Source organism: Leptinotarsa decemlineata, unplaced genomic scaffold (assembly GCF_025532065.1).
Source record: "Leptinotarsa decemlineata unplaced genomic scaffold, Ldec_3_MD MMD2_tig00000008_RagTag_RagTag, whole genome shotgun sequence".
Classification (NCBI taxonomy): Eukaryota; Metazoa; Arthropoda; class Insecta; order Coleoptera; family Chrysomelidae; genus Leptinotarsa; species Leptinotarsa decemlineata.
The window spans coordinates 14,805,459-14,818,063 of NW_027412537.1; the positions used below are offsets into that span (position 1 = coordinate 14,805,459).

General features: G+C 35.7%; 1 protein-coding gene across 2 annotated transcripts; it reads right to left on the reverse strand.

Moving 5' to 3' along the window:
- Positions 1-255: 255 nt before the first annotated feature.
- LOC111512998 (uncharacterized) lies at positions 256-5,178 on the reverse strand. 2 transcript variants are annotated; one of them, XM_074171133.1, is made up of 3 exons: positions 4,888-5,178; positions 3,630-4,512; positions 256-567 (listed from the first exon to the last, which is right to left on the reverse strand). In XM_074171133.1, exons 1-2 carry the CDS (start codon positions 4,982-4,984, stop codon positions 3,632-3,634), a joined length of 978 nt encoding a protein of 325 aa, XP_074027234.1. In that variant the 5' UTR covers positions 4,985-5,178; the 3' UTR covers positions 256-567; positions 3,630-3,631. The 2 variants fall into 2 exon arrangements, with proteins under 2 accessions (XP_074027234.1, XP_074027233.1); XM_074171132.1 differs by lacking the exon at positions 256-567 and adding an exon at positions 653-1,839.
- Positions 5,179-12,605: the final 7,427 nt, after the last annotated feature.

The following is a 12,605-nucleotide window of genomic DNA, read 5'->3' on the forward strand; positions in this document are numbered from 1 at the left end:
TTTCACATGTTTTAGCTCACAAAATAATACTTTTTACCTAGAAATGACTAATTTTTGGTACAGTTGTTCCCTGGAAACTTTGAGCCATAGTTAAGGAAATTATTTTGTAACCTTACAAACTTCCTCTCGTTAATTGGTGTTAATTCAAGATACATCTGGTTGAATTTTTTACAATGATTTGATCACTTCGTTCATGTGTATAATTAGAGGTTAAACGACTTACCTGTAAGGAAGTTCAATCCTCAATTATACGAGATGGTCCTGTCCGAAGAGATCACACTGTAGTTTATGTTTCACACCCTTTTTTGGCGTAATGTTTATCAATGAGAATTAAAAAGTGCCCCTGACTCACGTTCCCATATCGCCTCGCTGTCCTATTCATTATGTTTCGTTCAGATCGCGGCTTCTGGGTATGAAGTGGTGGGTGGGTGTGATCTCTTCGGACGGGACCATCTCGTATAATTGAGGATTGAACTTCCTTACAGATAAGTCGTTTAACCTCTAATTATACTTCGATGGTCCCGTCCTCGAGATCACACTGTAGATGTTGAAAGGTTTGGCCGCGATCTGAAGCAAGTTGAATATTTCCCTTGTGTGTTTTCAAAACTCTATCTCTTTCTTTAATTTTTATTTTTAGATATTTTAAATAGCCTTTTGTTCATGAACAATAAATTTATTGAGTATTACTAACATTTAGATAATTTTATAATGTATGCAACCATATATGTAATATGATTATTTGTAAACAAAAATACTGCATTTACCTAATATATAATAACCCTAGAATCACAACCTTTGTGAAAAAAAATACTTATAAATAATAGTTTAGTTCCCATCACCTTCCACACACTCTCCATTAATGATACATTTTGCGAATTTAGAATTCTCAGGCACTGTTCTATTATAGAATTTATTAAATGTATGAGATTTATGACTCCATCCTGCTGTGCGTCTAATGCTCTCGATATTTAATCCTCTTTTAAATGCAGCCGAAGTGGATGCATGTCGAGTGCTATGAGACTTGAAAATTGTTGTATCCACCCCTCCTAATGAAATCCCTTTTTTGATCCATTTTGCTACTGTTTGAGAGCTCGCGGGATGATGTGGTTTCTTAATTGTTAACAGTAGCTGGTCATGCCCCTTTCTTATGTTTTTCGTAGTGTTTATGTAATATTTCATTAGCGTTGCAACACATAGATTTGGTTTCTGGTAAAAATAGGGTAAAACTATTTTGGGTTGACATTTAGAAGGATGAGATGTTTTGATGATATCTGTTATGTTAATCTCTATTCTGTTTTCGAAAGTATTGATATTGCTGAGTTTAATTTTTATAAGAGTTTGAACTCTTTGACTAGTCACAAGTGCTAACAAAACAACTAATTTTTGAGTCAATTTTGCCAAGGTCAATGATTCCAGTGGTGTTTGTGATTCAAAATATGCTAAGACCGGGTCTGGGTCCCATGTCTCGTTATACCTTGGAAAAACAGGTCTCAATCGAAATACTCCTTTCATGAATCTAGATATTATATGATCATCTGTTATATGAAATAAAGTTTTCATTGCCGATCTATGTTGATTGAGGGTGTTATAATTTCCTCCTGATGAGAGTTCCTTGCTGAGGAATTCAATTATTTTATTCGGATCAGCAATGAAAGCTTCCTCGGTTTCACAAAAAGCCCACCATTTTTTATATGTTGTGTTGTATTGTTTTAACGTATTGTCAGCTAAAGATGAAATCAGAACATCAATTGCTGTTTCTGGGATTCCTCTCTTTTGATATGCTATCCGGATAATATTGCGGCACCCAGGGTAAGGTGTCTCCACATTGGATGCGGTTTTCTGCAAGGAGATAATAACAGAGATTCATTTGGTGGAAATAATATGGGTCTTAATGTCATATATTGTTCAATAAGTGGAAACCAAGGTTGCGATTTCCATACTGGGAACACAACAATTCCTCTGGCTTTGTCATTTCTAATTTTTTGAATGACCCTAGGTAAAAGGGAGAATGGTGGAAACGCGTAAAAGTATATTTTTGACCAATTTAAAGTAAATGCGTCTACTGCCTCACTTTCCGGGTCAGGATACCAGGAAATAAATTTTGTACACTTTTTGTTTTGGTATGAAGCAAACAAATCTATTTGCGGAGTACCAAATAGTCTACAAATGTTTTCGAATGCTTCATCATCTAAAGAATATTCGGTTTCTATATTTTTTTCGCGCGATGCTCTATCTGCAAGTGTATTGTCTTTTGTGTTTATGTACGATGCAAAAATAACCATTTCACGATTCTCACACCACTCCCATATTTGTCGAGTAATTTTATTTAATTCTATGAATTTAATTCCTCCCATTTTATTTATATAAGATATTGCAGTTACATTATCTATTCGCAACAGTATATTACACTTTGTGTAATTTTTCCCAAAGGATTGTAAACCCCTAAAAGCTGCTAATAATTCTAAGTAGTTGATATGGAAAGTTTTTTCTTTGATATCCCAGAATCCCTTTGCTATTTTTCCGTTACACATTGCCCCCCAGCCGGAGCTACTGGCATCAGTGTGAATTGTTAGCACATAAGATATCCCTTTTAACGACATTTTACTATTCGTGATATTTTTTAACCACCATAAGAAGTCTGTTTTTAGGTAGCCTGGTAATTCCATTATTTTGCTATAATCCCCATGTATCTTTAGGGCTTTATATTTCTCTCGCTCAAAATTTTTGATGTGTACCCAGCCATATGGGACTGCTGGACAAATGGATACCAGCGTACCTATGAGTTTTGCAAAATCTCTTATTTTCATTTGGGACTTTCTTTTCGATACTTCCAGTAAAGAAATTATATTTTGAACTTTTTCAGGAGTCAGAGACATAGTCATGTCTCTACTATTGAATTCGAAACCCAGATATTTAATGTTTTGAGTGGGTTTTAAGTTACTTTTTTCCTTATTTATTAAAAACCCTAAAGATGATAATAAATCTGCAGTATAGGTAATGTTGTTTTGGCACTCTTCTTTAGTTTTTCCTAATAATAAAATGTCATCTAGATATATGACGGAAACAAGACCTTGTTTTCTCAAATGATTAGAAATTGGTTTGAAAATTTTCGTGAAAACAAATGGGGCAATAGAAAGTCCAAATGGCAAACATGTGAATTCATAAAGCTGGTTTTTGTATTGGAACTTTAGATATTTCCTATCGGATTTATCTATTGATAAAAGAAAATACGCATCCTTGAGATCAATATTCCCCATATAGCAGTTATCAACTACGAGATTTTTTACTGTACGATAGTCTTCCAATTTGAAATGTGGACAATTCAAGTATTTATTGAGTTTTTTCAGGTTTAAGATAAATCGGTTTTTACCATTCGGCTTTTTCCTAATGAAATATGATGATATAAATTCATTTTTACAATGTTTACTTTTTTTGATGGCACCTATTTTCAAGAGGTTATTAATACACACTTGAAATTCTGGTGATGAATTAGTATTGGGAACTTTTTTCTGAAAAGGTTTTTTAATAAAGGGTATTTTATACCCTTTCACCCAACAGAGTATGTTTTTATCTTGGGTTATTTGTTCCCAGTTATGAAGATAGTTGCTAATTCTACCGCCATAACCTACCTCTAATTCCGTTGGATTCTGTTCCGGGTGTAGTATTGGGGATCTTTTTTCATTCTTCTGTCTCTCGCTGGCTTCTTCGTTTGTTTGTTGTATGTCACATATCGCTCTCCCCCCCTTCTTTCTTCGGTCTTCATCCTTTTCTTGTAGTTTGGACGCTGTGAGTTTAAATGACGACTCGTTGATGGTTGTTGCTCTCTATTTTTTATCAATTCCTGAGCTGTATTTTCAACTGTTTTTGCTAATTTGCATTTTTCAGTAAAGTCGGAACCCAACAAATAGGTGTCAATTTTTTGTTGAGATGCAATTTTTTTAACAGCATCATTGAAATATTTGTAGAGTTGATACTTTCTGTGTAGTGAAATATTATGAAACATGTCTGTCAGTAATTTTCCGGAGTCCACTAAGGCTTGGGTGATCGAAGGATCAGTATTGCTATGTTCTAGGATTTTTGTGAGAGCTGTTCCTTCGGCTGTGATACCTTTCCCTATTATTTCTTGGAGGTTCTCTATGAACTTGTCTTTTTTCAGGTCTATTGGAGATAATAGCGCCTGGACCTCTGGGTTTAGACTTGGAGCCCGTAAACTTTTACAGTTTCGGGGCACAATCCACTGTTCCAGTAACTTTTTTCGAACCTCTTTGTCTAAACCACATAAAAGGAACGATTCCCACCGTACGGCCAACTCAGGAGCTATTTCTGCCCCTTCCTCTGTTTCATTTTGTGGCCTTGACCCAAGGAGGGCTTCAATGGAGAATTCCGGATGTTCTTGCTGGTTGGGAAGATCTGACGACTGGCAAACTTGCTGAACACTCTGACTTTGTGCAGATAAAACTGATTCTTGTGAATCTGATGTATCCTGTGTGCTTTCAGAAGAGTCTGACTCACCTGTTAGAACCAAAATGTTTTGTAAGACTGGGTGTCGTTATTTTTCACTTTTTGTTTTTATTTCATTGACGCTGATCAGATGTGACTCATGCTCAGCTCAATAATTTTTCCCTTTTATTGCCACCGAACAGATGTTACTCATATTCAGTTGGCTCATTTTTTGGAAAAAACCTCTGCGATGGCCGAGAACAGATATTACTCATGTTCAAATGCCGATCGCTGCATTTCTCAAAACAGATTTGACTCATGATTTGAGAAATGTGGTCGTCTGCTTGATTTTATTGTAGGTCCGTGATATTGATGTTACTCAATAGTCGGCTACCGTTTTGGAAATTTCTATACGATATTAAACTGTTTCATTTATTTTGTACTTACTTGAGGATAATTTATCCAACATTAGTTCTAATTTTCTTATTTTCCTCCTAATTGTGCTTTGGAACTCTTTGATTTTCCGTTTTCTGTGTTTGGGCATTGTTATCGAATAAAATTTTCCGCTACACTATTCACTGATAAACACTTTGCCTGTACGAGCGTAAGAAACATAATGAATAGGACAGCGAGGCGATATGGGAACGTGAGTCAGGGGCACTTTTTAATTCTCATTGATAAACATTACGCCAAAAAAGGGTGTGAAACATAAACTACAGTGTGATCTCTTCGGACGGGACCATCGAAGTATAATAAATAATTTCATACGAACTTCGTTTGAATAATCGATATTTGCATTCAATTTGGAAGATGATCGAAACACCGTCGATAACTCTTTGTAAATTACTTACGAAAGTGACCGAACTGCTATAAGCTTGATAATTCCACTGCTACCTAAATCCAAATTCTAAACAAATAATGTTTATAGAAGAAGCGACTTTATTGAGAAAACTTGACGATTTAGGTATAGGGACATGATATATCATTTTGAAGCATTTTTCACCATCTTTCAATTTACCGAGTAATATACAGGGGGTTCCATTTGAAAAAATGAACTTTTGACTACTTTTATGCACAATGGAAATAATAGTAATTTTAGCACACCCTGTATAATATGGAGTCGAATTCTTGGTGTTATTTGAATAATTCGAGTTTGTCCAAACTATCATCGAAATATCAACTTTTCTTGAATTGAGAGTACTGATGTACTCAATTTCAATTAAGGCTATGTTTTGGACCATATTTAGCACAATTTATTTTTTATCTCGAAAACAGCTAGAGATAGGTATAGGACATTTCCAACAAAAAAATATTGAAATACCAGAGCGATTCCAAAAATGTATTAATATATGGAGTGTTCCATTTAAAAAAATAAAGTTGCTAGGACTTTTTGATGGAAGTGGCAACGCCGCAATGCTGAAAATATTTTAGATCGATACAACAGGTAAGGAAATGTGAGAGGTGAAATTTTCAGAAAAACCATGCTTTGCGTTTTCCAGAAACGTCTAACCTACCATCGACCGTGAGTCACGCTGTATATGTACGTAGGCAATCCCAGCGTTTCTCAATATTGTTGCATGTTTACAATTTACTTCTTTGTTTTATATGTTTATTTGAAAAAACCTATACACTTGACTTGCTACAAACATAAAAATGTAACGTAGTTATTAAACTATTCTATACTATTCATTCAACTCATTTGGTTAACAAACTACGTACACCTGACTTCTGTCAAACAGCGACCCTGGTCGCTTTTTCACTTTTCTCCCCGTCTATATTTTCTCGCTTGCTAATCAGGATGCATGCGACGCTGGACTGCTCATTTCTGAGGAAACTGAATGACAGTGAGGATTTCCATAAAGGGCCGGCAAATGTCGGACGACGCATTGTTTCTAGTAATGCGGGTGATTCATGTAAAGGGTAGGAAGAATTTGGAACTAAAAGAATTTGTCTGAAAACAACAATTTTAAATCCACTGCCTGAAAGTACTGTGGAATTTTCTACACCTAGTTCAGTCGCATGTTTGATATGGTATGTCAGAAAGGGAAGCTGCAGGAAGACAATTGTAATATACTTCCGAGTATTTGTAAATCAAAAAAATATTTTCAGAAAGAGTCGCCCATTTCTTCCTTCAAAAAACTGAAATTCTTGATCCTTCACACTCCCACAACTTGAAAAATGATATTACCTACTACTTGAACAATAATATTAACAAATACAAAACAAAATATATGATACCGTTCGAAATATAGATTACGCTTATAATACAAAAAACATATAATAATAAAGATATAAAAAACACAAGTAGGTGAGGCTCAACATGTATGTACAAATGAAGAACGTACAAAATAGATCTCGATGAAAAAAAATCTGGAGAGATAGTAATGATTATAATAATAAGAAGAAGAAGAAGTACTCCCCCGACAACAGGGAGGCTGTGGACTTTTGAGTTTGGAGTGTCTTAATGACAGAATGGTACTGGATATAGCCTGTAAAGCCCTCAGGAGTTCGGATCCCCTTCTCTGCATGGTCCGTGACCATGAGAGAGCAGCAATTGGAGCATTTCTCTTCAGGGCAGCTGCCCGAGCAGCTGATGAACTCAGTTTAGTTTTCGACACTGAACGAGGTGACCACAACTCTGTCACCGAGTTGGAACCCGTTCAGCAAAAAGCTCATATCAAAGCCGCAGAGATCACCTCACTTCTACGGAAACACAAGGACAAGCCAATGCATGGGGCCTTCTTCAATAACATTGGAGACCTTGTCTTATCAAAGCGCCTGACTTTCGCTTTCCTCAGGTCGAGTGGGCTGGAGTCGGAAACTGAGGGGTTCATCATGGTGTGCCAGGATGGTGTCTTCAACACCTTAGTCTACTGCAGTCTCGCATAATATTCGGATATGTGAGAAACTGACAAAATCTTTTTGCATATGTCGTGTCCTATCACTGTCGTGTAAGAAACATGTTTTTCAACCTTCCCTTGAAGTTTCTCATTGAACTTTCTTTAAATTCTGTGGGGATGGTGTTATACAACTTTGCCGCATTGTAGGAGGAACTTTGATTAAACATCGCTGTGGAGTGCCTGGGAATGAGGCAAGGTTCAGTCCTGGGACCGCTTCTCTTTGCAATTTATGTTAGTGACTTACATGAATCTGTTAGTTTTAGTAAAATACATCACTACGCCGATAATACTCAATTGTATAGTTCATTCAGCTTTAAAGATATTACTCTCGCTAATGAAAATATTAACAGAAACATTAAAACTCTATATGATGAATCCTGTGCACATAATCTTACTAACAATCCGAAGAAATACCAGTTCATGTTATTGGAAAAGTAAAATAAATATTGTGTGTAAGTGATTGTAGATCTGTGTCAACAATAACATCCCTTTTGTAAGAATCTGGGCTTGTGGTTAGATATAGACTTGAGATTCACGAAGCATGTAAGTCATCTGTGTAAAACGTCATTCAATGTGTTGAGACAACTCTACACCAAAAATAAAGAGAGACAAAAAGAGAAATTAATTCTTCTCCAATGGTACTATTTCAGTTCCTGTACAGTTTCAATACATATGTGACATATAACACATTTCGTGATTGTATGTATATTTGTGGGTATGAACGCGATCAATTCAAAACTTCTCAAACGGATTTTTGCACGGCTGGCTCTCTTATTGAACGTTACAGACTATTTTTGAACATTCCACAGCATTCCAGAAAATTTTGAGATACTGTGGAATATTCTGTACCATTTCATAACTTTTTATCGAACGAAACTTCCAATCCTCATATCTAAAACATTATGACAGAACACAAAATATCTGTAACAAAAACTTGGTCGAGTCATTGATGATATTAGAAATTAAACTAGCCGTGGTGGCCGTGGTAGGGGACGGACGTGCTGATAACGTCCGTCCACAAAGAAGCGGATGCCATGTGCTATCGTGGGGCTCCGTTTTGTGTTGTGTCGTATTAAAATTGAAATGTGGAGTGTCTAAAAAAGTGATGAATAAGTGGCCCCCTTTATTCACGCCGGTATCCAGGCCGGGGTAGTTCGGATAACCACGTAAAGGGGGCTATATATGTGAAAAATTATCAAAAGGTCTCCCAAGTAGGAGGCGACTTCAAAAAATCAAATTGTTTTTGTTAAAAAAAACTAGTGTTTTTTATTATAAAAAGTTAAAAAAAAAATGGGTGGCAGCATTGCTTTGTGCAAGACCGCTGCGCCCCCCGACGAAGCTCCTGTTAACCAACAGGAGGAGCATTGGTCATATGCGCCTGACGATAGGAAGCAACGACCATCTAAAATAGAGAGAGAGAAATTGAACTATTATAATAAAGTCACACCCAAGCATTTTGTTGCCTTTGTGACTCAACAATTGGTCATTCTCATTTAAATGTATATTTTCAACTCGCTTTCGATGGTACATAAATTTTATTTTTTATTATTATTATCATCAATGTTGAAGCAGGTTTCTGAATGCAATATTCATCATTCAGTTTTAGAAACATGAAATTCATTTTTTCTCTGTTGTTGAAGGTGGTATTTATGTATCTTTTGCAGCCTACATCAAACATAAAAATGACAAGTCATGGTACTATGAAAAAGTATCAACATGAAGTCGGCAAAAAACGGTTGATGGTTCTTTCTTCGACGCGAACCGACTCCAACATAGGTAATGACTGTCACTTTCGTACCATGAAGATCCAGTGGCAATGAGTAGCCAATTTTTTATTGAATATTTTTTTAATTTCATACTCATTATTTCAAACCCGTGATAGGCATAGCTTCTTATGAAGAAATGAAATTATGATGTGCCGTGGAATGGGGTTTTAGAAAAGGCGGATTTTAATTTTCCGGATGATTTGGTCGGCTTACGATGAAGAAGATTAAATCAATATTAGTTGTTATTACTCTGTTCATGGATATTTATCAGCTACAGTTCACGAAGGAAATGACCGGCTTTCAATATCTTCACACATCTGTCAGTCGGGGTTGTTTGTTGGAGAAGAAATGGTTTGTGTTCTTTTCTTTGTTCAGAACAAAACCACCGTTGAAATTTGTAACTTTCCGTTATTCTGCAAATGACTTGCAAAAATACCACCACTTGTTTATCGAAAAATATTGATATCTTCCAGGGCCGGACTTCAAGTGCAGACTCTATATGATTCCAGAATCAATTCTGTTGATAAGAATTCCCAAAATGTTCTGATCCTCAGAGAAAATGTCCACTTCACATAACAAATCACAGGTAATACATTCGTAAAATTTATTCCAGAACTTTGTGTGTTTCATAACAAAATTATGGTTATATTTTTTGGAGGGGTTACTTTTCGGGCAGAAAGCTTTTTGTAGATGCAGACTATTTCTTTCCAGAAACCTTTTGAACATATACCCCTTTCAATTTGAACAAAATTTTTGTGGTTGGGATTGAATCAAATCCGTGACATAAAGTCATAATGTTATGAATAAAATGAGGTAAAAAGACAAGTGTCTTATTCCGAAACTTCGAAGTGATTCGATGAGGATGATAATGTTCCGTGTTAGTGAAATTTTGTATCGTAACTCTTACATACATACGCACATGTAGAGGTTGAGGAGAATTTTGTTTGGTTTACCCCATGGTTGTAAGGGGTGGAAAACGCAACCCCTAAAATTTATTTCCGATGTAACTTTTTGTCTTATTATTTGCTCACCATTTGAAAATTGAATTCCGATAGCCTGTTTCATTTTAAACAAAAAATGTCTCATGGATTTTTTGCCCAAAATGAACCAGTTCGCAGCAAAAAATTATTTTACGAACAACTACAGAGATACATCGTCATAAATGCGAAAATACGAAACTAATCTATCCAGTAGGTCGCTATTAAATTGGTATGACGCTGTCAGTTTGTGAATTTCCGAAATTGAATTAATACTAATTGTGTGTTGTTGTTCTGTTCTTCATTTGTTACTTTATTAATTCACTTGTTATTAAAATGTCATACACAAATGAGGAAATGGCTGATATGCATTACGTTTACGGTCTGTCGCAGGGGAATGGGTTGAAAGCTTCTAGAAGATATGCTGAAATGTATCCTCAACGGCAGCATCCTGCACATAAAATATTTCCTCGACTTCATCAACGATTACGAGAATATGGTTCATTCATCAAAAGAACGCAGGATTGTGGTCGCCATCGAGAAGTACGAACACCACAGCTTGAGGAAGCAGTACTTAATTTGATTGAAAAATAACCTACTATCAGTACTAGAAAGATTGCTTTCCAGCTAAATGTTGGTCATATGACAGTATTTCGAATTTTAAAGGAATAACTCTCATACCCTTACCATTTGCAAGTACAGGCACTGTTACCGCGAGACTTTCCGAACCGTCTTGAATTTTGCAATTGGATGCTGGAAATGATTAGAAGAAATTGTGATTTTCCGAAGATGATAGAATTCACAGACCAATGCAGTTTTCACGGGACAAGATTATTAATTTTCATAATTACCACATATGGGCTGATGAAAGCCCTTACGCTATTGTCGAAACTAACCATCGAGAACAGTTTTCTCTCAACGTGTGGCTCGGAGTTATTGGGGATGATTCAATTGGGCCTCATTTTTCACCTCCTTGATTAAATGGTGAGGCATACGTTCAATTTTTGAGAGAAGTGCATCCAGTACTGCTGGAGAAAGTACCTTTGGGCATCAGAAGGGATATGTTTTTAATGCATTATGGGGCTTCCGCCCAATTCAGTCAAGTAGCACGTCAGCATTCAACTGAAACATATGCAAATCGTAAGATAGGTCGAGGACCACAAAACTGGCCTGCTGGATCCCCGGATCTCAATCCTCTCGATTTCTCTATTTGGGTCCATTTACAGCATTTGATTTATCGTACTCCTGTTCGCGATGTAGACTCCAGGAATATTTGAGCGAATACGTAGCTCAAAGCGCCGACGTCTAGACGCATGCGTAATGTTTGAAGGTAGACATATTGAACATTTACTATGATTTCTACATGTTGTGTGTTTTGTTATTAATAAATTAGTTTCGTTTATTATCCTTCAATCGTTTAATGCAGGTACTAACTACAAAATAACAATAAATCCAGTTCGCATTTATGACGATAAATCTCTGTAGTTGTTCGTGAAATAATTTTTTGCTGCGAACTGGTTTATTTTGGGCAAAAAAGCCAAGACACATTTTTTGTTCAGAATGAAACAGGCTATCGGAAATAAATTTTTAAATGGTAAACAAATAATAAGACAAAAAGTTACATTGAAAATAAATTTTAGGGGTTGCGTTTTCCACCTTTTAAAACCATGGGGTGAACCAAATGAATTACTGGCTAAGTGTCTTTTCGGTAGTACAAATCGTCAGGTTAATTTCAATATTGTAACTTTTTCAGTGCAGTGCTTGCAGTGCTTTGAAATGAAATAAAAACAAAAATAAATAGAAATGAAAATGCAAAAAGAAAAGAGAAAAAAACAAAAATATACAGATATGAAGATGCAAAGAGGAAAAAATGTAAAAAAATAAAAAATTCAATGTTGGAGCTACTAATCAATGTTACTTCATTAAAACAGTCTGGCCAATTGGTTCTCCCAAAGCAAAAAAATTCAATTCACACACAAGCTTACATACAGCGTAACTATGGCTGATACTGTAGAGCAATCATAGTTTTTCATCTTGATCATAATGTTTATTCTTTTCTGATTTTGAAAGGTGATAATGGCCAAAAATATCGATAAAAAATCTTCAGGTGACGGTGCATCAATACCCATCTTGATATATTATAGAAAAAATTATCAACTCAGCTTTTTCTGTTGAGACGTTTAAAAAATTCTTTAAATTCTTCTACCCGCCTATCTTCATATCACGCTCTTTTCCACTCTCATTTGAATTACAAAATTATTATATGGGAGAACTCACCTCACTCTGTTAGTTTTCCGTCTTCAAAAGGTTCAAAACACAACCATTTCGAATTTTTAGGCAACAACATATCTGAAAATTCGGGATTAATACTCAATGATCAAGAGATTTTACTTATTCACCTTTATTGAATTCAGTTTGCAACGGGGAAATTGATAATTAGGACAGATCTTAAAATTAGGTAAAGTGATACCTCAGGTAAAAATTGTTTTTCATCATTTTCCAGTTGTTCCTTGATAGGTTAA